At 40.0% G+C, this 26,443-nt stretch overlaps 1 protein-coding gene across 3 annotated transcripts in view; it reads right to left on the reverse strand.

Moving 5' to 3' along the window:
- Window positions 1-26,443, reverse strand: part of prkcaa (protein kinase C, alpha, a) — a 488,890-nt gene that overhangs the window by 154,176 nt on the left and 308,271 nt on the right. For all 3 annotated transcript variants that reach the window (XM_034187877.1, XM_034187878.1, XM_034187879.1), the window contains one exon: window positions 19,965-20,093. In XM_034187877.1, coding sequence (XP_034043768.1) covers window positions 19,965-20,093 — 129 coding nt within the window. The remainder of the gene's footprint in view (window positions 1-19,964; window positions 20,094-26,443) is intronic.

Here is a 26,443-nt window from a genome sequence, read left to right on the forward strand (position 1 = left end):
ATGCAATAAAAATTAAACATGTTTAATTTCTGGTGTCCAACTTACTTTGTCCTTTGCGCCCCTCACGCTGTTGTGGCGCCGAGCTGCATTGTCTCGGCACTAGGTTGCTTCCACGTGGCATCATCATGACAACACACGACGCAACTGGGAGCAGCCCCGGTGTGAAAGGGGCTTCAGGCTGTCGACAATAAAAGGCCACTCTGAAATTTGCAGTTTCGCTTTATTGGGGAGGACAAGCAGTCAGTATCTGGTGTGTCCACCATTTGCCTCATACAGTGCAAAAGATCTCCTTCGAGTTGACTTGAAGGAGACTCAGAGTTGACCAGCAGCAGGGCGCCATCAAATGTGAGCATTTGCCCACTCAAGTCAGTTACAATGATGAATTGCAGTCAGCTCAAGACCCAGATGAAGATGATGAGCATGCAGATGAGCTTCCCTGAGATGGTTTCTGACAGTTTCTGCAGAAATTCTTTGGTTCTGCAAACCGAGAGCAGCTGTCCAGGTGGCTGCTCTCAGATGGTCGTGGAGCTGAACATGCCGAATATGGAGTTCCTGGGCTGGTATAGTTATCTGCGGTTGTAAGGCCGGTTGGATGTACTGCCAAGTTCTCGGAAACACCTTTGGAGATGGCCTATGGTAGTGAAATGAACATTCAATTCACGGGCAACAGCTATGGTGGACATTCCTGCAGTCAGAATGCCAACTACACACTCCCTCAAAACTTGCAGCATCTGTGGCATTGTGCTGTGTGATAAAACTGAATATTTCAAAGTGACCTTTTATTGTGGCCAGCCTAAGACACACCTGTGCAATAATCATGCTGTCTAATCAGCATCTTGATATGTCACACCTGTGAGGTGGGATGGATTATCTTGGCAAAGTAGAAGTGCTCACTAACAGATTTAGACAGATTTATGAACAATATTTGAGAAAAATAGATCTTTTGAGTATATAGAAAATGTTTTAGAACTTTGAATTTAGCTCATGAAAAATGGGAGCAAAAACAAAAGTGCTGTGTTTATATTTTTGTTCAGTGTACATAAGCATACCAAATGGCAAATGTCAGCTCTCCCGATTTGTGTGTGATCAAAGTCACACACACATACGAGGTCTGTTAGAAAACTATCTGACCTTTTTATTTTTTGCAAAAACCATATGGATTTTAATCACGTGTGATTGCATCAGCCAAGCTTGAACCTTCGTGCGCATGCGTGAGTTTTTTCACGCCTGTCGGTTGCGTCATTCACCTGTGAGCAGGCTTTGTGTGAGCAGTGGTCCACCCCTCTCGTCAGATTTTTATTGTTAATAAAATGTCTGAACGATTTGGAGCTTTGCTGCATCAAATTTTTCCAGAAACTGTGAGAGACCTCCAGGTGGACACCATTCGGAAAATTCAGATGGCTTTCAGGGACGAATTTATGGGGATTACACAGATTAAGGAGTGCTCCAGCCGGTTTAAAGACCGCCCACAGTGTCTGAGAGTGCGGCGCACTCTGAGCGCCGATCAACAGGCTGAAACCCCGCTGAAACAACCAGATCATTTCCAAAGTGAAGGCTTTGTTGAAACGGGACGTCGTCTGACTTCCACAGAAATGGCAGAAGACGTGAACATCAGTACTTTTTCGGCACATTCCACTGTTACAGGAGTTTTTGTCATGGAAAGAGAAGCAGAGGGATGCGCCACGGAGCCACTCAAGGTGCGGACAAAAGCACCTCCATGTTGGTCTCACAGGACGGCTTTCAGACGGCTTTCGGTGGCTTTTCAGTCCTGTGAATATCCGAGAAATTGTGGATGAGCTGGACATGCCAGAACATGTCTTGTGAGGCTTCATCACGGCATTGCTTTGTGCCATGCGGCTCCGTCCCGACGCGCAAATTTCTCCGCTCGTCTGTCTCAATATGCCGAAAAAGTGCTGATGTCCACGTCTTCTGCAATTTCTGTGGGAGTCAGACGATGTCCCGGATCAACACAGCGTTCAGTTCGGAAATGAACTGCACATTCCACTGTTACAGGAGTTTTTGTCATGGGAAGAGGAGCGGAGAAATGAGCACATCGGGACGGAGCCGCATGGCGCAAAGCAACGCCGTGATGAAGCCTCACAGGACATGTTCTGGCATGTCCAGGTCATCCACAATTTCTCGGATAGTCACACGACTGAAAAGCCACCGAAAGCCGTCTGAAAGCCATCTGAAAGCCGTCCTGTGAGACCAACACAGAGGTGCTTTTGTCCGCGCCATGAGCAGCTCCGTGGCGCATCCCTCCGCTTCTCTTTCCATGACAAAAACTCTTGTAACAGTGGAATGTGCCAAAAAAGTACTTGAAGCGCTCTCAGACGCTGTGGGCGGTCTTTAAACCGGCTGGAGCACTCCTTAATCTGTGTAATCCCCATAAAATCGGCCCTGAAAGCCATATGAATTTTCCAAATGGTGTCCACCTGGAGGTCTCTCACAGTTTCTGGAAAAATTTGATGCAGCAAAGCTCCAAATCGTTCAGACATTTTATTCGCAATAAAAATCTGACGAGAGGGGTGGACCACTCCTCACTCAAAGCCTGCTCACAGGCGAATGACGCAACCGACAGGCGTGAAAAAACTCACGCATGCGCACGAAGGTTCAAGCTTGGCTGATGCAATCACACGTGATTCAAATCCATATGGTTTTTGCAAAAAATAAAAAGGTCGGGTAGTTTTCTAACAGACCTCATATACACACACACGCACACAGAGGCCACATGGCTATTAATACAGACATATTTAGAGATAATTCATTTTTTATGACCATAAGCAATTGGAAAAACTAAATATAAGAAGTACTGCTCACACAAATACTCACTTTTACAGCCAGTTTTCTATGGACAAGTCAAGAGAGGAGTGCATGAACATTTCCAAGTCACTTAATATGTCTTGCACTTAATCTACATCAATCATTGTGAAATCTGAACTGTATGGTATTGTATGGTAAATCTGTCTGGAGTAGGTAGTTCTGAAAAACTGATTGACCACGACTATTGAGGGGAGCCACCAAGGCAGCCATGACAACATTGAAGGAGGTATAGGATTATGTGGCTGTGAATGGAGAAACATGCATAGACCGATTTATGCGCATATCTGATCTGAATCTGACAGCATGTTGCTGGTCTGAACAACCAAAATTCGCACAGCATCCTTTATTTCTAATCCATTTCGAGCTTCATGTGTAGGTAGTTTGAAATGTGATTTGAATCGCATTTTTGCAAACCAGTTTTGGTCAGGATGCTCAGAATGGATTTCGGGTGTGTTTTCTTGTGTTTTTGACTTGCCACGCAATACACAGACCTGTGTGAATATCCCCCCACCCCTCAAAGCCTTACAGCTGGGTGACAAGAAAACAAACACACACACACACACACACACACACACACACACACACACACACACACACACACACACACACACACACACACACACACACACACACACACACACACACACACACACACACACACACACACACAAACTAACTTATTTAAAAACATCAAAAACACAGTTGTATGTGTACACCAGGCAGCATTTCACACTTGCGCCTAAATCTTTCCACACCATTAATGCCTTTTATTCCACATGATTCCACACTGTGTTTTCAACACTGGTTAGGACACAATCACTTTGTGAATGTGCATGTTCAGCCATCACCCGACAGCAGCACAACTATATAAAAATACTTATAAACTCATCAATTGAGAATAATTCCAGATCCATCAGAGGTCTGTGTGATTAAAGTTGCAGCATGTGAACTGCAGAGTGACATCGACAGTAGTCGTGGTTATTACCGTGTGCACACAACTGCATTACTACGGCAACCGATGTGGTTAAGCATTAGATGTAGCCTGTTATGGGATACACAACTCTTATCTCATCACTTGCTACATAGTATAATGTGGACAGTCAATCAGTAAGATCAGATTTGAATTAGATATCCAACAAATCCAAACTGAACTAGCAGTCTATACGAAGTCATAGTGTAACTGTCTGTTGCATTATCACTTAAGCATTTTCTCAAAAGGGTATAAAATTTCAGCTACAATTTGATACAAGGCATATGAGAACTCAGACCTACATTTCCTCTGATTTCTTATATGAAAATCCTTCTCTGTGTCACTCCACCATGAACCTGTGACACAAGTTGCACGATGCACAGTTTGTCCACTTACGGATAACCCAAAAGGATATTTTCTCTCACTGCAGTATTGTATCACTTCCTGTTCCGGAGCACAGCGGTGTTTTGCTGTATCTGTTAGCTGTTTAATCTGCGCAGTTAGATTGATCTAGTTACCTAGATAATGATTTGTTTCACAGTGTAATCTTCACGTGCCTTAACTAAAGCACTCCCTCTGCTGAATCACCTCTAAATTATTTACACATTATTCACTTTGTGTGTTTTTAGGAATCCGCTAGCTTAGCGCAGCTACTAGCTCTTAGCCGGTTTAGCATGGTGGCTTCTCCTGTCTCTCCCGCACTTTTCTGCTCTGGGTGTGAAATGTTTAGTTATTCCTCAGCCTCCTTTAGCAGTAATGGTACTTGTAATAAGTGTAGCTTATTCGTAGCTTTGGAGGCCAGGCTGGGCGAATTGGAGACTCGGCTCTGCACCGTGGAAAATTCTACAGCTAGCCAGGCCCCTGTAGTCGGTGCGGACCGAGGTAGCTTAGCCGCCGTTAGTTTCCCTCTGGCAGATCCCGAGCAGCCGGGAAAGCAGGCCGACTGGGTGACTGTGAGGAGGAAGCGTAGTTCTAAACAGAAGCCCCGTGTACACCGCCAACCCGTTCACATTTCTAACCGTTTTTCCCCACTCTGCGACACACCCGCCGAGGATCAAACTCTGGTTATTGGCGACTCTGTTTTGAGAAATGTGAAGTTAGCGACACCGGCAACCATAGTCAATTGTCTTCCGGGGGCCAGAGCAGGCGACATTGAAGGAAATTTGAAACTGCTGGCTAAGGCTAAGCGTAAATTTGGTAAGATTGTAATTCACGTCGGCAGTAATGACACCCGGTTACGCCAATCGGAGGTCACTAAAATTAACATTGAATCGGTGTGTAACTTTGCAAAAACAATGTCGGACTCTGTAGTTTTCTCTGGGCCCCTCCCCAATCGGACCGGGAGTGACATGTTTAGCCGTCTGTTATCCTTGAATTGCTGGCTGTCTGAGTGGTGTCCAAAAAATGAGGTGGGCTTCATAGATAATTGGCAAAGCTTCTGGGGAAAACCTGGTCTTGTTAGGATGGCATCCATCCCACTTTAGATGGAGCAGCTCTCATTTCTAGAAATCTGGCCAATTTTCTTAAATCTTCCAAACCGTGACTATCCAGGGTTGGGACCAGGAAGCAGAGTTGTAGTCTTACACACCTCTCTGCAGCTTCTCTCCCCCTGCCATCCCCTCATTACCCCATCCCCGTAGAGACGGTGCCTGCTCCCAGACCACCAATAACCAGCAAAAATCTTTTTAAGCATAAAAATTCAAAAGAAAAAATAATATAGCACCTTCAACTGCACCACAGACTAAAACAGTTAAATGTGGTCTATTAAACATTAGGTCTCTCTCTTCTAAGTCCCTGTTAGTAAATGATATAATAATTGATCAACATATTGATTTATTCTGCCTTACAGAAACCTGGTTACAGCAGGATGAATATGTTAGTTTAAATGAGTCAACACCCCCGAGTCACACTAACTGCCAGAACGCTCGTAGCACGGGCCGAGGCGGAGGATTAGCAGCAATCTTCCATTCCAGCTTATTAATTAATCAAAAACCCAGACAGAGCTTTAATTCATTTGAAAGCTTGACTCTTAGTCTTGTCCATCCAAATTGGAAGTCCCAAAAACCAGTTTTACTTGTTGTTATCTATCGTCCTCCTGGTCGTTACTGTGAGTTTCTCTGTGAATTTTCAGACCTTTTGTCTGACTTAGTGCTTAGCTCAGATAAGATAATGATAGTGGGCGATTTTAACATCCACACAGATGATGAGAATGACAGCCTCATCACTGCATTTAATCTATTATTAGACTCAATTGGCTTTGCTCAAAATGTAAATGAGTCCACCCACCACTTTAATCATATCTTAGATCTTGTTCTAACTTATGGTATGGAAATTGAAGACTTAACAGTATTCCCTGAAAATTCCCTTCTGTCTGATCATTTCTTAATAACATTTACATTTACTCTGATGGACTACCCAGCAGTCGGGAATAAGTTTCATTACACTAGAAGTCTTTCAGAAAGCGCTGTAACTAGGTTTAAGGATATGATTCCTTCTTTATGTTCTCTAATGCCATATACCAACACAGTGCAGAGTAGCTACCTAAACTCTGTAAGTGAGATAGAGTATCTCGTCAATAGTTTTACATCCTCATTGAGGACAACTTTGGATGCTGTAGCTCCTCTGAAAAAGAGAGCTTTAAATCAGAAGTGCCTGACTCCGTGGTATAACTCACAAACTCGCAGCTTAAAGCAGATAACCCGTAAGTTGGAGAGGAAATGGCGTCTCACTAATTTAGAAGATCTTCACTTAGCCTGGAAAAAGAGTCTGTTGCTCTATAAAAAAGCCCTCCGTAAAGCTAGGACATCTTACTACTCATCACTAATTGAAGAAAATAAGAACAACCCCAAGTTTCTTTTCAGCACTGTAGCCAGGCTGACAAAGAGTCAGAGCTCTATTGAGCCGAGTATTCCTTTAACTTTAACTAGTAATGACTTCATGACTTTCTTTGCTAATAAAATTTTAACTATTAGAGAAAAAATTACTCATAACCATCCCAAAGACGTATCGTTATCTTTGGCTGCTTTCAGTGATGCCGGTATTTGGTTAGACTCTTTCTCTCAGATTGTTCTGTCTGAGTTATTTTCATTAGTTACTTCATCCAAACCATCAACATGTCTATTAGACCCCATTCCTACCAGGCTGCTCAAGGAAGCCCTACCATTATTTAATGCTTCGATCTTAAATATGATCAATCTATCTTTATTAGTTGGCTATGTACCACAGGCTTTTAAGGTGGCAGTAATTAAACCATTACTTAAAAAGCCATCACTTGACCCTGCTATTTTAGCTAATTATAGGCCAATCTCCAACCTTCCTTTTCTCTCAAAAAATTCTTGAAAGGGTAGCTGTAAAACAGCTAACTGATCATCTGCAGAGGAATGGTCTATTTGAAGAGTTTCAGTCAGGTTTTAGAATTCATCATAGTACAGAAACAGCATTAGTGAAGGTTACAAATGATCTTCTTATGGCCTCAGACAGTGGATTCATCTCTGTGCTTGTTCTGTTAGACCTCAGTGCTGCTTTTGATACTGTTGACCATAAACTTTTATTACAGAGATTAGAGCATGCCATAGGTATTAAAGGCACTGCGCTGCGGTGGTTTGAATCATATTTATCTAATAGATTACAATTTGTTCATGTAAATGGGGACTCTTCTTCACAGACTAAGGTTAATTATGGAGTTCCACAAGGTTCTGTGCTAAGACCAATTTTATTCACTTTATACATGCTTCCCTTAGGCAGTATTATTAGACGGCAATGCTTAAATTTTCATTGTTACACAGATGATACCCAGCTTTATCTATCCATGAAGCCAGAGGACACACACCAATTAGCTAAACTGCAGGATTGTCTTACAGACATAAAGACATGGATGACCTCTAATTTCCTGCTTTTAAACTCAGATAAAACTGAAGTTATTGTACTTGGCCCCACAAATCTTAGAAACATGGTGTCTAACCAGATCCTTACTCTGGATGGCATTACCCTGACGTCTAGTAATACTGTGAGAAATCTTGGAGTCATTTTTGATCAGGATATGTCATTCAAAGCGCATATTAAACAAATATGTAGGACTGCTTTTTTTGCATTTACGCAATATCTCTAAAATTAGAAAGGTCTTGTCTCAGAGTGATGCTGAAAAACTAATTCATGCATTTATTTCCTCTAGGCTGGACTATTGTAATTTATTATTATCAGGTTGTCCTAAAAGTTCCCTGAAAAGCCCTCAGTTAATTCAAAATGCTGCAGCTAGAGTACTGACGGGGACTAGAAGGAGAGAGCATATCTCACCCATATTGGCCTCTCTTCATTGGCTTCCTGTTAATTCTAGAATAGAATTTAAAATTCTTCTTCTTACTTATAAGGTTTTGAATAATCAGGTCCCATCTTATCTTAGGGACCTCATAGTACCATATCACCCCAATAGAGCGCTTCGCTCTCAGACTGCAGGCTTACTTGTAGTTCCTAGGGTTTGTAAGAGTAGAATGGGAGGCAGAGCCTTCAACTTTCAGGCTCCTCTCCTGTGGAACCAGCTCCCAATTCGGATCAGGGAGACAGACACCCTCTCTACTTTTAAGATTAGGCTTAAAACTTTCCTTTTTGCTAAAGCTTATAGTTAGGGCTGAATCAGGTGACCCTGAACCATCCCTTAGTTATGCTGCTATAGACTTAGACTGCTGGGGGGTTCCCATGATGCACTGAGTGTTTCTTTCTCTTTTTGCTCTGTATGCACCACTCTGCATTTAATCATTAGTGATTGATCTCTGCTCCCCTCCACAGCATGTCTTTTTCCTGGTTCTCTCCCTCAGCCCCAACCAGTCCCAGCAGAAGACTGCCCCTCCCTGAGCCTGGTTCTGCTGGAGGTTTCTTCCTGTTAAAAGGGAGTTTTTCCTTCCCACTGTCGCCAAGTGCTTGCTCACAGGGGGTCGTTTTGACCATTGGGGTTTTTACGTAATTATTGTATGGCCTTGCCTTACAATATGAAGCGCCTTGGGGCAACTGTTTGTTGTGATTTGGCGCTATATAAATAAAATTGATTGATTGATTGATTGATTGATATATTTACTGAATCTGAGGAAACACATTCTCTGGAAAACTATACTCTGTTCTTTCAGAATAGTAGACTAGTCAAAGGTGAGGTGTTTTTTGGTAAGGCCCTGGATGTTAGTCATCCTCAATCATACTTATAATGCGCTGCTAAGTACTATCCTCAATCATACTCATAATGCGCTGCTAAGTACTACGTTTTTGAACAACTGCATGAATGCTTTTTTAGTATTACATATCTGACTACTTATTTGTGGTTGATGTTGATGAATAGTGATGATTTAGATTCATACATTAGAATCTTGCAGGAGTTTGACAGAAGGCAGGAAGCAGATTGCTCCCAGATTTCATGTCTTTATTTAACGCTGACTTGCTCTACATCATCTATGGCAAGTGAAATATTTGGCAAAAGCAGCTATAAACACAGTCTCGGCCAATCAGAGCTACAAAAGCTTGGAACAGCTTCAGAACTGTCATGGGTGGTTTTGGGACCAACTGATAATTTACAGCGCATGGTCGAATGCGAGCATGACAAGTACACTTGAAGCATGTCTAACACCACTTTGCTGAATTACAAGGTGGATAATCTGAGTTCAAAACAAGGCACAGGATGCAAAAGGCTTGTATTTAGTAACTTGAATGTTAATTCATTCATTCATGGGTGTTTTTTTTGTCATAACATAAAATAAGTCCATCTGTATTCTAGGATTCCATTTAAAAGAAGTGGGAGATTTTCTGACAAGGAAACAGATCTGCATGCAAATGGTCAAAAAATCCAGCGGATCATTTGCAAGAGCCACATTCACCAGAGCTTCCTGAGGTGAAGCAGTTGAGCACCTTGTTTCTACCACAACATCTCCATCTCTGCCCAAATGATTCACTCCAGTGTGCATGTGCTAAGGCACATGCCAGGAGTGTGTTGTATGTGTTGTTGGTGCTCTATGGCACAATTTTTTTCAGCTGTCTCACAACAGCAATGAACCTGCACTGCTCTTGAGCACACCTCCTTTTCAGGGCAACATGCCTACGAACACAAAGATGGTTGCTATATAAACAACATGGGTGCAAAAATGACAACCGCATTGGTTGTAAACTACAAAAGACACTTATGCTGCACTGTTGTGTCAGTTGGTAGATAGGGAGCTTTGCGCCTTCCCTTATTATTCTCATCTGTGTATTCACTCGGGTTTTGGGGACAGCCTGTTCTATTTTTATGCTTGTTCAAAAGAATGTTTCCTATTGTTGCTGCTGTGATGTTCTCAGGCCATGTTCCCCCTGTTGTTCTTCTAGAGTGTGAGTGACTCATTGAGTTCAACGTCAGAGTCTTGCTGACGTGCTGACCCTCGTTATCCAGCTAAATGAATGATTGTGTGCGCCTTCTGTCAGCTCCCTGCCGTCACTGTTGTTGTAGCAGATGTGCTAATGCACCATCATTACAGCTAGGATTTACAGCATGCCTGGAAAAGCATGTCAGAATGGGCTGCTGTGCAAAAATACCCTGCTCTCCTGTAAACCACATTCATGTAACAACTCAGCTGCAGCTTGTTTCCAAGCTATAGAGTCCAGTTTTACTGTATGTGAGAGCTAATTATTTTTTGTCAGTTTTGATTTGCACCTACTTTTACACTGCTTTAGAGATAAACAAAAACTATATGGTGCCAGAATAGATCCTTATCATTTAATTGGTCACAGGACACTTGTCCCAATACAGTGGTATGTACAAGTTTGAGCACCCCTCATGTTTTGCATGATTTTCCTTTATAAATCATTGGTTGTTTGAATCAGAAATTTCAATCAAATACATCATATAGCAGACAAACACAGTGATATCTGAGAAGTGAAATGAAGTTTATAGGATTTACAGGAAAAGAAAAAATGAAGAAATGTGGATCTGAAATAAAACTAGATTGAAAGTGTTGACTATTTATTAAAATAAACACAAAAACTGTAAAAATGTATAATACATTTATGACATTTAATAACGTCTGCAGTTTGTTGTTGCAAATAACACTCCTCGAAGGTGGGCTGACGAGCGCCGACGGAGGGTTTTCCAGCAGCAGCAGCCGCGGAGCTGACGGGCCTCGAAGGCGGGCTGACGAACGCTCAAGGCAGGGTTCCAGCAGCAGCAGCAGCAGCCGCGGAGCGGACGGGCCTCGAAGGCGGAGTGAGCCCCCCATTGGTGTAGTTACTGCCCATAAGGTACAACCTTTTTTTTCCCTAACTGTACAGAATGCCAAAAAAAGCCTTAAGTAGTGAAGAGCTGGATGAGATCAAACTCTCCCTGAATTTCATGTCAGATGAACTCAGTGGAGTGGTTAAAAAGCAAACCGAACTGCTTGGTTTATTGAAGGAGGTTCGTGATCTCAATAAAATCTTGCAAGAGAAAGACAATAAAATCAGATCATTGGAAAATCGTGTCAGTGCCCTTGAGCAACAAATGAGGATGGAGGAAGTAATTGTTTCAGGACTGAACATTAAGCATCGGACATATGCACGAGCCACTGCTGTGGGCAGCGGTGCCGATGATGCAGATGACACGCGAGAAGAAACTCACTCCCTGGAGCAACAGGTTGTTCAGTTTTTTCTTCCAAGGATATCCGCATTAATAGTACTGATATTACTGATTGCCGTTCACTTGCAAGAAGAGACAAAAAGGCGAAACCGGTGATCATCATCCAGTTTGTAAATAGAAAGTTTAAGAATGAATTGTTAAAGCAAACAAAAAAGTTGAAAGGAGTGGAGGTGTATGTGAACGAGCACTTGACAAAGAAAATTGCGGAGATTGTAAGACAAACCAGAGTCCTTCGCAAGCAGAAAAAATACAAGCGGCATGTGTGGATCAAACTAAATGGAACTCCAGAGGAAGCAAAGGTCATAATGATAAGAGAGCTTGTGGATTTAGATAAATTGAAATGACTGCTCCTTTTGGATGACAATGTTCCTTATTGTTTCGATATTGTTTATTTGAAGGGATTTTGGTATGTTTTTGTTTCATTTTCCTCTTTTGTTATGAGACAATTCTTGACTAAATCCATATCACATACTGGTTTACATGAAATAGTTATATCATATTTAGCTGCATTTTTGGTTTGTCGATTACAACCCTTTTATGATGTCAAATGATTCTTTTCAACTTGCTTCTGCACAGGAGCTTGATCTAAAAGTGTTTGATTACTCTGAACATAAATCTCATAGCATTGATTACAATATAGATCTGGATTGTTTTTTCTTAAAAATACTACTCACCACTTCAATTACTTTAACGAGGAACAACTTAAGGACTGTTCCATGATAAAGGGTTCTTTCTCCATTATACATTTTAATAGTAGAAGTCTTCCTATGAATTTGCCCAAAATTCAGGATTGTTTAAAAAGTGTCAATAATCCCTTTTCTGTCATTGCGGTTACAGAGACATGGTTGAGGGATGAGCACATGGACACGGTCCGGCTCGATGGTTATGATCTTTTTGTTATAAATAGGATGAATAAAAGGGGCGGTGGCGTGGCACTTTACATCAGTTCTAGTTATCAGTGTGAAATTGTCAATAATATGTCTTTTTCTTTTGATAATGTTATGGAATGTGTCTTAGTGAAAATTAAATGTGAAACATCAAAAAACATAATCATAAGTTGTATACGTATACAGAGCTCCTGGATCAGACAGATATGTATAACACCTATAAAAATAATAAGCTTTTGTTTATCTGTGGAGACTTCAGTATGGATTTCCTCAATCCTCATTGTCAATCACACATAGATAGATAAATTTATTCCGTATTCCGTATTTTGTATGGAATTGTATCCAGTAATTACTCATCCAACTAGGATAACTAGGAATTCATCAACACTTATTGACAATATATTGACAAACATTACTATGGGAAACACAATGGGTGGACTTCTCATTAATGATATCAGTGACCATCTGCCTGTTTTTGTTGTTTTCAATTCAGTAGCTGATAAAATTGACCTTATTAACATTACAAACTTCACAAGGAAAATAACAAAGGAAACTATGGAAAAGCTTAGGACGGATTTAAGACAACAAAATTGGAGTGACATTTACATTGAGGATGTTGATCAATCTTACGAATTATTAATTTCTATTATTTCCAATTTATATGATAGACATTGCCCTTGTGTGTTAAAAAATGGAAAAAAAGCTAAGCAAAGATAAATCTTGGATCGCTAAGGGACTTCAGAAGGCATGTAAAAAGAAATATTTTTTGTATAAGCAGTTTTTAAAATCTAGAACAATTGAAGCTGAGATAAGATATAAGTCATATAAAAACAAACTAACATACATTATGCGATCGTGTAAAAGACAGTATTATAGTGATTTATTGGAAAAAAATAAAACGAATATAAAGGGTACTTGGAGGTTCTTAAATGAAATCATGAATAAGTAAAAAGATGTCAAAGAATATCCTGCCTATTTTTATACAAATACTGACAATTGTTAAAGAAAACAAAGCTATAGCAGATCATTTTAATGGTTATTTTGTTAACGTGGGTAAAAACTTAGCAAATTCAATTATTCCTTCCAAAACGTGCTCCTTGAATCACAGCAAAACAATAGAAACAGTTCGTGATTCAATGTTTATTATAGGAATGGAAAAAGAAATTATTGATACAGTTCACAAACTTAAAGGGAAAAAATCAACTGATAGTGACCGTTTTGATATGTTTTTGGTTAAAAATATTATTGATTGCATTGTTAAGCCTTTAACATATATCTGTAATTTGTCATTAATGACTGCGAAATTTCCTTTCAAAATGAAAATAGCTAAAGTGATCCCATTGTTCAAATCTGGTGACAAGCATGTCTTTTGCAATTATAGGCCAATCTCCCTCTTACCACAATTTTCCAAAATTCTGGAAAAGGTATTTGAAATTAGGTTAAATGATTTTTTAACTAAACATCATATCCTTAGCGAGCAGCAATACGGTTTTAGAAAGAATCGCACTACTTCGCTGGCTGTGATGGATTTCGTTGAACAAATTACCAACGCGATTGAAAATAAGCAATATACTGTAGGTTTTTTTTTTTATTTACACAAAGCATTTGATACTACAGATCATACCTTGCTATTGGACAAATTACAGAAGTATGGTATCAGGGGACTGGCACATGACTGGATAGCGAGCTACTTAGACAGAAGGTATCAGTGTGTCCACTTTGGTGGGACAAATTCTGAGTTTTTGAAGATTAATTGTGGGGTGCCCCAGGGTTCAGTCCTTGGGCCACTGTTGTTCCTTTTGTATATTAAGGATATATGTTTGGTTTCTAAGTATGTAAGTTGTATTTTATTTGTTGTATTTTATGATACGACTGTGTTTTGTAGTGGGGATCATTTGGGACAGCTCCTGGACAAGATGGAGAACAAATTACATAAATTTAAAAAATGGTTTGATTTAAATAAATTATCACTCCATTTTGGTAAAACTAAGTGTATCATATTTGGGAATAAGTCCAGGAATTTAAGCAAAAAAATATTACTACATGATATTGAAATTGTAACAGATACAAAATTTCTTGGCGTTCATATTGATGATAGATTAAGCTGGAAAACACATATTAACTATGTTAAAACTAAAATGTCAAAAGCCAATGCAATTCTGCACAAAGCCCAGGACTTCCTAACCCAACATGCATTGACCACTTTATATCATACATTACTTGTTCCGTATATGACATATTGTGTCGATGTTTGGGGAAATACATACAGAACTAATACTAAACCAGTTTTTCTGTTGCAAAAGAAAGCTATAAGAATTATCAGTAATAAACCATATCAAGAGCCAACAAATTCGTTATTTGCTTGTGTGCAAATTTTAAAATTCTGGTACTTGGTTAATTATAGTACAATACAGATTATGTATAAAGTTAAAAATAAGATTTTGCCTCTACATGTCCAGCATCTGTTTAAAATGAGAGACTCCAGTTACAGTTTGAGAGGAACATTATTATTTGAGAAAGTGAAGATCCGTACTACTGTAAAAGTCATTGTGTTTCCGTCAGGGGTGTTAATACCTCCTCTTCTGGCGGCCCACACAACAGTTAAATTGTTTATGCACCTTTTTTTCTCTTTTCTTGTACAGTTATTACAATATGTTAGTTAGTACAATATGTGTAGGTGCGTATATATATATATATATATATATATATATATATATATATATATATATATATATATATATATATATATATATATATATATATGTGTGTGTGTGTGTGTATGGGTATATGTATGTATGCATTTGTATTTATACATTCTTTATTTTTAATGGTATAAGGGGAGGGTGCTTATAAGCTTTGCTTCTGCCTTCACCCCTTCAGCCACATGGGTTCTTCATACATTGTTTCTTTTATGTTTTGTTATTGCCTTTGTTGTTGCTCAGCTGTGTGCCGGATAAATAAATAAATTCAAATTCAAATTCAAATTCAAATACCACTGGCAAGGTTTCAATTATATCGTTTGTAAAATGCTGTGGACAGTATGTGAGGCTTCACCTCAAATTAAAACAGGTGCCGCTTCCAAAGTCAGGCTTGGCCACTCTAGACGATGCTTATGATGCCAGCAGCAACACAAAACTGGCATAATGCATCCACTGGTCAATTTTCAAAACACCTTGTGTCGTATTTTACTTCATTAATTCAAGATCATGTCACACCTAGTGGAAATAACATTAAACACAATTAAAATGTACAAAAAAGACCTCAGTATAACGGCATGGGCTATGGTACAAGCACAAAAATTAGGGGCCCCTTCACACATAGTGTGAATTTGGTCGAACTGCGCATGAAGTAGGAATTGTACGCAAATATGTAAAATCGTAGCTGTTTCCGACACCTCGTACAACTGTTGCTACAACTATTTGGAGCAGTGTTGTTGGTGGGGGAGGTGATGGTCTACTGGTTAAGGTGTTGGGCTTGAGGCCAGAAGATCCTCGGTTCAAATCCCTGTCTGACTGGAAAATCACTAAGGGCCCTTGGGCAAGGCCTTTAATCCCCTATTGCTCCCGGTGTGTAGTGTGTGCCTTGTATGGCAGCACCCTGACATTGGGGTGAATGTGAGGCATAATTGTAAAGCGCTTTGAGCGTCTGATGCAGGTGGAAAAGCGCTATATAAATGCAGTCCATTTACCATTTGCGCACACCAGCGGTTGAAAGAGTGTGCACTGTGCGAGCCCATCGAACCCTCTCCCAGCAGGTGTCAGCCATATTCCAGCTGAAACACACAAACATCTAACACCGCTCGCTTGTCACTTAGAAAATGTATGGCCATTCACACAAGGCCATTCAGCAAGAAAACAATCAGCAGACAATCACTGTCGAGCTGGATATTTAACCGTGGGGTTCTGTATTGCGTCCCCTTTTATGTATTATTTATATCAACCCAGTGATATCCACTAATTATACAGCTGGTTTTTATTTTTATTTTATTTTATTGTTCTCTGCATCAGCGGCGTGATGTGGTGCAGCTACTTGCAGTGTGTTCCTGCTCGAAAGACACCATTGCCTTCACGAACCATTGCACCGGGATCGTGCACGCCTGGCTGTCGGCGTAATGTTTTCATGGTTCACTCATATGAGCTGTTTTGCTGTGAGTCGCCCTGAGTTTATTACTATGTTATTTGTACTTTATTACGAGTTATTCGTACTATGTGTGAAGGGGCCCTAAGGAAAGCTTACCAAATCAACAAGCAAATAAATGCTCTTTTTTTAAAGCTGGTGGGATTTGAATCCATGTGCATGATGGTACAAACCTGTTGTGCAGCCAAGATACGGTGCAGCACTGGCTCGTGGGATCAAGGGTTTATAATGTTTGCTGTAGTCTTGTTGATTACAGCTAGTAGCCTTTTACTGCTTAAGAGAGATTTGTCATCATACAAAATGTTTCCATATGTTCTCATTTACAGAGTAATTTTTAAAATTGTTCTTAAAAAATATACAAAAAAAGAGACAGGAATACACAATGTGGTTTGAATTGCCAAAGGAAGTTGGAGGTGAAAAATATTTAGCTACCTTGTGCCTATACACTAACTTAACTTCCTTCTTTTCTCATTTGTTCTGATATCACATGCGTGACATGAGCCACAATCCCAGATTCCAGTGTTGTGTTCAAGACCCAACTCCTCAAAGTCAAGCCCATGGCTTTGGTCCATAAAGGCTAGACTTTGACCCATAAAAGGAAAACGTTAAGGCTTAAAACCTTAAACCCAAGGCCAAAGTCAGGGCTTGGACCCCACAATGGATTAAATAAAGCAGGAACATTTTTATATGGATAATACAAAGATGAGTGTTTACACAAAGAACATGGACTTTTATATTCAAAACTTGACATATTATGAAATAAACATGAACAGCAACTGTTTCCAGTAAACGTAGTATTCTGTACTGTACAGGTTGTACTTTAAAATAGCAAAATTCCATATGCCTTGGAAACGCCTTTATTTGTTTTATTTATTTATTTATTTATTTTTGTAGATGACCAAGGATTTGAAGCCTCAGTTCCAAAGACAAAACCAAGGCATCCAGGAAAATAAAAAATAAAAAAACAGTTGGCCTCAGGCTGCAGGTTTTGAGTAAATTTCTTATTGTTACATGGGAAACAAGGTACCAGTAGATTCAGTAGATTCTCACAAATCCAACAAGACCAAGCATTCATGATATGCACACTCTTAAGGCTATGAAATTGGGCTATTAGTAACAAAAAAGTAGAAAAGGGGGTGTTCACAATAATAGCAGTGTGGCATTCAGTCAGTGAGTTCGTCATTTTTGTGGAACAAACAGGTGTGAATCAGGTGTCCCCTATGTAAGGATGAAGCCAGCACCTGTTGAACATGCTTTTCTCTTTGAAAGCCTGAGGAAAATGGGACATTCAAGACATTGTTCAGAAGAACAGCATAGTTTGATTAAAAAGTTGATTGGAGAGGGGAAAACTTATACACAAGTGCAAAAAATTATAGGCTGTTCATCTACAATGATCTCCAATGCTTTAAAATGGACAAAAAAAACAGAGACGCGTGGAAGAAAATGGAAAACAACCATCAAAATGGATAGAAGAATAACCAGAATGGCAAAGGCTCACCCATTGATCAGCTCCAGGATGATCAAAGACAGTCTGGAGTTACCTGTAAGTGCTGTGACAGTTAGCAGACGCCTGTGTGAAGCAAATTTATTTGCAAGAATCCCCCCCCAAAGTCCCTCTGTTAAATAAAAGACATGTGCAGAAGAGGTTACAATTTGCCAAAGAACACATCAACTGGCCTAAAGAGAAATAGAGGAATATTTTGTGGACTGATGAGAGTAAAATTGTTCTTTTTGGGTCCAAGGGCCGCAGACAGTTTGTGAGACGACCCCCAAACTCTGAATTCAAGCCACAGTTCACAGTGAAGACAGTGAAGCATGGTGGTGAAGCATCATGATATGGGCACGTTTCTCCTACTATGGTGTTGGGCCTATATATCGCATACCAGGTATTATGGATCAGTTTGAATATGTCAAAACACTTGAAGAGGTCATGTTGCCTTATGCTGAAGAGGACATGCCCTTGAAATGGGTGTCTCAACAAGACAATGACCCCAAGCACACTAGTAAACAAGCAAAATCTTGGTTCCAAACCAACAAAATTAATGCCTCGCAGATGTGAAGAAATCATGAAAAACTGTGGTTATACAATTAAATACTAGTTTGTGATTCACAGGATTGCTAAGAAAGCAGTTTGAACATAATAGTTTTGAGTTTGTAGCGTCAACAGCAGATGCTACTATTATTGTGAACACCCCCTTTTCTACTTTTTTATTTTTACTAATAGCCCAATTTCATAGCCTTAAGAGTGTGCATATCATGAATGCTTGGTCTTGTTGGATTTGTGAGAATCTACTGAATCTACTGGTACCTTGTTTCCCATGTAACAATAAGAAATGTACTCAAAACCTGCAGCCTGAGGCCAACTGTTTTTTTGTTTTTAATTTCCTGGATGCCTTGGTTTTGTCTTTGGAACTGAGGGTTCAAATCCTTGGTCATCTACAAAAAAAATAAATAAAACAAATAAAGGCATTTCCAAGGTGTATGGAATTTTGCTATTTTAAAGTACAACCTGTACAGTACAGAATACTACGTTTACTGGAAACAGTTGCTGTTACAAAAGAGAGTCAGCCAATAAATTAAAAGACACACAAAACCGAGCTGGTTGAAATCAAATTTTAGCAGTTTCTATTGTGTTTCAAGTGTTATTTTATTTGTTTGTTTGTTTGTTATACTACAGCCAAGTCTAACAAGACTGGACTTACAGTTAAATATTTTTAATTTCCTGGATAACTGCTTAGTAATACGTATCTCTAATATAGTCAGACATTCTATAAGCCACAACAGGCAGCAATAAATTGAAGACTTCAAAATAAACCTTTTTTCCAAAGATTACAGCCTGAGACCATTTAACAGCACATGTAACTTGCTCAAAGAGACAACCCCCCGGCCACCCTTTTTTTTTTGTTTGCTAAAAAAAATTAATGGAAACATTGCTGTAGGAGCTGCTGCAAGAAAATTTATAATAAACCTCAAAAGTCTCTAAAAATTACATCACCATTCATTACATTCAGCAAAAGCTATGAATAGTATCTCATTACATTCTTCCTGAGCCTGGAAGACAAAGACAAGGTGGCTCTTTGAAACTGGAGGCAATTGTAATTAAAATGTCTGGAACAGCCAGTGATATGATCATGTAGAACAAGCCACTAATGAATAATAGTGATAATGAAGCCGGAAAGCTGAGTTTCTGTCCTTTAGAGATTCTGCTGAGAAATAAATTAAGATATCAAATATGAAAATTACTTTCAGAAGCAACTCAGTTACATCAGAAGTTCCATCCATCATCGTGATGAGAAGGTAACAAAACCAGGTCCAGACAACAGAATACACCCCAGTGCAAGTCTACAGCCTGGGAGCTGCTTGTTTTTTTTTGTTTGTTTGTTTGTTTTTTTCACTAGATGCAGCAGAAGCTCTATTGATCTGGACACCAAAAGAAACTGCTGTTCAGGTTAGCAGCAGCAGGCGAGAAGTGATGAGAGTCTGTGCTGAATAAGACAGATTAAACCGACTGGGACATGACACCTACCTGTGACCTGCAGCTTGTCCCCGTTGACTTCACACTTGAGATAAACGCGGCCCCTTCTTTCGGTGTGGTCGGTTCCACACAAGCTGGGCACATTCATAACACACTGCTTGTGGACGTTCATGTCGCAGGCTGGGTGGACAGATGGGAGGGTGAATGGAAGAAGAGAAACAGGAAGAGAAAGTTTAGTTTTATCAATTACAAAGATATTTTTCAAAAAGCGGATCCACTCAGAGAATGCAACACCTGTGCCTTGGATGTTTGAAATCGAGTGTACCTCTTTGTGGCTCAGCGATACTCAAACAGGGGCTGAAAACTGAAGCCAATTTGGAAGTGCAAAAGCTGGGAATTCTTTGAATGGTGACTTGAGGCTAGTTCCAAAAGAAACACACTCCCCATAGAACCTCAAGATAAAATGTCCAACTTTATAGCAGAAAATAAGATGTTTATAGTCTAGCACAAAAAAGTTAGTTTCCCTAACTGGGAGGAAGGGGAGTTTATATAACTCAGTTTAAACTACACGGAAAAATAGTCTGTTGGATTTAAATGATTAATATTTGTACATTGGTTGTGCATGATGAAAATGTTTGATTGTGATGTAAGTCCCTTCGGCTGCTCCCTTGTTTGCACTCGGGGTCGCCACAGCAAATCCAAGGTGGAGCTGCATGCTGAATTGGCACAGGTTTTACGCCGGATGCCCTTCCTGCAACTCCACATTACATGGAGAAATGTGGCAGGGGTGGGATTTGAACCCAGAACTAACCAGTCTGAACAACCACCAACCAGTTTGCACAACCTAATGTATGAATCATCTGAATTGAGGTGATGTAGCCTATTAGCCTTAGCTAGCTCTGTAATGTTGAGATAGAAGGGCGTGTTTAGGCTTCATTGGTCTCGCCCAGGTTATGCAGATTTTGCCCATGCTCCACCCCTTAACCCATTAATGGATTGGCCATGAGTTAGGCAGAGTCAAACACTACCAAATTGAGAACATTTGGAGCTGCCTCATTTGAGCTTCAAATCCATTCTTCATTACCTGACATTAAAAAGGCTTTGTCTAGTGTACATATACAGATTGTCGTGATATCATAATATGTGCTTCTTTGTGGTCTTGAAGGTTGATCAATTCTGTCAAAAGTTTAACCATCTTATCCTTGACTAATATCCAACCCTTCCAACATATTTAATCCATACTGGTTCCAAGCTGTGTGAGTTAAACAGTTATGATCTTCAGTACATTGTCATCCAAGGTCAAAGTTCATGTGATCCATAACACTGTGATCCATGACATCACATTAAGTTTTTAAGAGTAATCACTGGTGTATCTTTAACCAATTTGTCAATACTAATCCTTGTATAGTATAAGCACTGCTCCAGGATTACAAAGCAAAATGTTCTTGACTCAAGACCATCCATGATCCATTCACCATGTACATCTGGAGTTGGGTCAGAAAGAGCATCTGGTGGAAAAAAAAAAAAAATTGTGCCACATGACCGAGCAGATCATACTGGCTCCTCTGTGGCGACCCAGCACGAAAAGGAATATGCTAAAAGAAATTACTTTCAGCACTGCACCCAAATTTGGGCTACAGGCTTTAATTTTTGAATGATTTTTCTCAGAATCATTTCACATTGTTCTTCTTCTGATATCTATCTTTCCAAAAGGTTTGCTCCATATCAGACCAAGGCTGCATGATTTTGTTCAGACAATACTCCTGCATTCACTAGCACTGTGCATAGATCTGAAAATAATAGTAATTTTTCATAGTTATTGTAATGATTGATGATCTTCCTAATACAGCGGTATGTAAAAGTTTGGGCACCCCTGATGATTTCCATGATTTTGGTTTATAAATCATTGGTTGTTTGGATCAGAAATTTCAGTTAAATATATAATATAGCAGACAAACACAGTGATATTTGAGAAGTGAAATGAAGTTTATAGGATTTACAGAAAGTATGCAATAATGATTTTAAAAAATTAGGCAGATGCATAAATTTGGGCACCCCATCAGAAAAAAATACATCAATATTTAGTAGCTTCTCCTTTTGCAGAAATAACAGCCTCTAAACACTTCCTATAGCTTCCAATGAGAGTCTGGATTCTGGTTGAAGGTATTTTGAACCATTCGTCTTTACAAAATATCTCTAGTTCAGTCAGGTTTGCTGGTTTCTGAGCATGGACAGCCCACTTAAAATCACATCACAGATTTTCAATAAAATTCAGGTATGGGGACTGAGATGGCCATTCCAGAACGTTGTATTTGTTCCTCTGCATGAATGCCTTAGTAGATTTTGAGCAGTGTGTAGGGTCGTTGTCTTGTTGAAAGATCCAGCCCCGGCACAACTTCAACTTTGTCACTGATTCATGAACACTGTTCTCAAGAATCTGCTGATGCTGACTGCAATCCATGTGACCTTCAACATTAACAAGATTCCCAGTACCTGCACTGGCCACACAGCCCAACAGCATGATGGAACCACCTCCAAATTTTACTGTAGGTAGCAAGAATTTTTCTTGGAATGCCGCATTCTTTTTGAGCCATGTATACCGTCCCTTGTTATATCCAAATAACTCAGTTTTAGTTTTATCAGTCCACAGCACCTTATTCCAAAATGAAGCTGGCTTGTCCAAATATGCTTTAGCATACCTCAAGCGACTCTGTTTGTGGAGTGTACACAGAAAAGGCTTTCTCTGTATGACTCTCTCACCCAACATCTCCTTGTGCAAAGTGCGCTGTATAATTGAAAGATGCACAGAGACACTATCTGCAGCAAGATCATGTTGTAGGTCTCTGGAGCAGGTCTGTGGGTTGACTATGACTGTTCTCACCATCCTTCGTGTCAGCTTATCTAAGATTTTTCTTGGCCTGCCACTTCGGGCCTTAACTAGCACTGTGCCTATGGTCTTCCATTTCCTCACTATGTTCCTCACAGTGGAAACTGACAGCTGAAATCTCTGAGATAGCTTTTTGTATCCTTCTCCTAAACCATGGTTTTGAACAATCTTTGTTTTCAGGTCATTTGAGAGGTGTTTAGAGGCTCCCATGTTGCCACTCTTTAGAAGAGATGCAAAGAGGAGAAACATTTGCAAATGGCCACCTTAAATACCTTTTCTCAAGATTGGATTCACCTGTGTAAGGAGGTCAAGGGTCAATGAGATTACCAAACCAATTTTGTGTTCTAATAATTAGTGGTAAATGTATTGAAATCAATAAAATGACAAGGGCGCCCAAATTTATGCACCTGTCTAACTTTGTTTAAATATTTATTGCACACTTTCTGTAAATACTAGAAACTTCATTTCACTTCTCAAATATCATTATGTTCATCTGCTACAGCTGCTGCCATATTGGCTTCTCTTCATTGGCTCCCTGTTAATTCCAGAATAGAATTTAAAATTCTTCTTCTTACTTATAAGGTTTTGAATAATCAGGTCCCATCTTATCTTAGGGACCTTATAGTACCATATCACCCCAATAGAGCGCTTCGGTCTCAGACTGCAGGCTTACTTGTAGTTCCTAGGGTTTGTAAGAGTAGAATGGGAGGCAGAGCCTTCAGCTTTCAGGCTCCTCTCATGTGGAACCAGCTCCCAATTCGGATTAGGGAGACAGACACCCTCTCTACTTTTAAGATTAAGCTTAAAACTTTCCTTTTTGCTAAAGCTTATAGTTAGGGTTGGATCAGGTGACCCTGAACCATCCCTTAGTTATGCTGCTATAGACTTAGACTGCTGGGGGGTTCCCATGATGCACTGAGTGTTTCTTTTTATTCACCTCTTTTTGCTCTGTATGCACCACTCTGCATTTAATCATTAGTGATTGATCTCTGCTCTCTTCCACAGCATGTCTTTTTCCTGATTCTCTCCCCTCAGCCCCAACCAGTCCCAGCAGAGGACTGCCCCTCCCTGAGCCTGGTTCTGCTGGAGGTTTCTTCCTGTTAAAAGGGAGTTTTCCTTCCCACTTTTGCCAAGTGCTTGCTCATAGGGGGTCGTTTTGACCGTTGGGGTTTTTCTGTAATTATTGTATGGCTTTTGCCTTACAATATAAAGCGCCTTGGGGCAACTGTTTGTTGTGATTTGGCGCTATATAAATAAAACTGATTTGATGTGATTTGATTTGCTATATGATTTAAGTGAAATTTCTGATTCAGACAACCAATAGTTTATAAAGGAAAATCATGAAATTATCAGGGGTGCCCAAACTTTTGCATACAACTGTATGTCTGTGTAATGAAATATAATTGCACAATCAGTGCTTTAAAATCTCTTCCAGTGTCTTTGGAACTTGTTTGTGGAATGTTTATGCTTTTCAGTTTTGATGTTGTGTGCACAATATTCACAATAATAGGTTTTTACTGGATTCATCAATGTCTTCTTATTTCCAAGATTTTTCCTGGCAAGAACCGAATGTATAATTTGTCAGGACCAGCTGTAAACTGGCAAGACAAAATGCTGACTGCTGTTTGTTGTGAGTTCTGGACCACAAAATAGCAACATAACTGACACAGAGAGACCACACAGAAATCACACTAACACAAATCAGTATTTACAGCCTTTTCTCCTGGCTTCCAAAATGCTGCTTTGCTAGGAAGACAATTAGATAATGGGTGCATGGCACCAACCAATTTATTGCTTTTGGAATGCATGATAATTTGTTTTTCAGTATCCAAATATATTTCAATGTGATATTTAATAGGGAAATGTAGTGAAAGGTCAAAAGGTGGACAGCTGTGGTTTGGTCTGTACCAATAACTACTAAGGTAAGTCCCTTCCGCTGTTCCTTTGTTGCTACTTGGGGTCGCCATGACAGATCCAAGGTGGATCTGCAGGTTGAATTGGCACAAATTTATGCCAGATGCCCTTCCTAACGCAACTCCACATTACATGGAGAAATGCGGCTGGGTTGGGGTTTGATCCGTGAACCTTTTGCACTGAAACCAATTGCATTAGTCACTTGGCCAAAAGTCCGTCTGTACCAATAACCACTTTTGTTGATATATTGTCCTAGAAATAATGTATTGCCATTTTACACCCCTGACAATGCAAGTATACCCTTTCAAAGAACAAAGAACTATACTCAACAAAAATATAAACGCAACACTTTTGGTTTTGCTCCCATTTTGTATGAGATGAACTCAAAGATCTAAAACTTTTTCCACATACACAATATCACCATTTCCCTCAAATATTGTTCACAAACCAGTCTAAATCTGTGATAGTGAGCACTTCTCCTTTGCTGTGATAATCCATCCCACCTCACAGGTGTGCCATATCAAGATGCTGATTAGACACCATGATTAGTGCACAGGTGTGCCTTAGACTGTCCACAATAAAAGGCCACTCTGAAAGGTGCAGTTTTGTTTTACTGGGGGGGGATACCAGTCAGTATCTGGTGTGACCACCATTTGCCTCATGCAGTGCAACACATCTCCTTCGCATCATCCGTGAAGAGAACACCTCTCCAACGTGCCAAACACCAGCGAATGTGAGCATTTGCCCACTCAAGTCGGTCACGACGATGAACTGGAGTCAGGTCGAGACCCCGATGAGGACGACGAGCATGCAGATGAGCTTCCCTGAGACGGTTTCTGACAGTTTGTGCAGAAATTCTTTGGTTATGCAAACCGATTGTTTCAGCAGCTGTCCGAGTGGCTGGTCTCAGACAATCTTGGAGGTGAACATGCTGGATGTGGAGGTCCTGGGCTGGTGTGGTTACACGTGGTCTGCGGTTGTGAGGCTGGTTGGATGTACTGCCAAATTCTCTGAAACGCCTTTGGAGACAGCTTATGGTAGAGACATGAACATTCAATACACGAGCAACAGCTCTGGTTGACATTCCTGCTGTCAGCATGCCAACTGCACGCTCCCTCAAATCTTGTGACATCTGTGGCATTGTGCTGTGTGATAAAACTGCACCTTTCAGAGTGGCCTTTTATTGTGGGCAGTCTAAGGCACACCTGTGCACTAATCATGGTGTCTAATCAGCATCTTGGTATGGCACACCTGTGAGGTGGGATGGATTATCTCAGCAAAGGAGAAGTGCTCACTATCACAGATTTAGACTGGTTTGTGAACAATATTTGAGGGAAATGGTGATATTGTGTATGTGGAAAAAGTTTTAGATCTTTGAGTTCATCTCATACAAAATGGGAGCAAAACCAAAAGTGTTGCGTTTATATTTTTGTTGAGTATATATATTATAAAGAATATTCATGTACTGGAATTGGAATTTGAAGAAAAAAAAAAATTTATAATTAAAATAAAATTAGGGCAGCGGGGTTGGTTAGTGATTAGCACTGTTGCCTCACAGCGAGAAGGCCATGGGTTCAATTCCCGCCTGTGGCCTTTCTGTGTAGAGTTTGCATGTTCTCCCCATGTTTTTGTTGGTTTCCTTCGGGTGCTCCAGTTTCCGCCCACATCCAAATACATGTGGATTAGGTGGATTGGAATCTTTAAATTGTCCGTAGGTGTGCGAGTGGGT

The sequence above is a fragment of the Thalassophryne amazonica genome, chromosome 15, assembly GCF_902500255.1.
Source record: "Thalassophryne amazonica chromosome 15, fThaAma1.1, whole genome shotgun sequence".
Lineage (NCBI taxonomy): Eukaryota > Metazoa > Chordata > Actinopteri > Batrachoidiformes > Batrachoididae > Thalassophryne > Thalassophryne amazonica.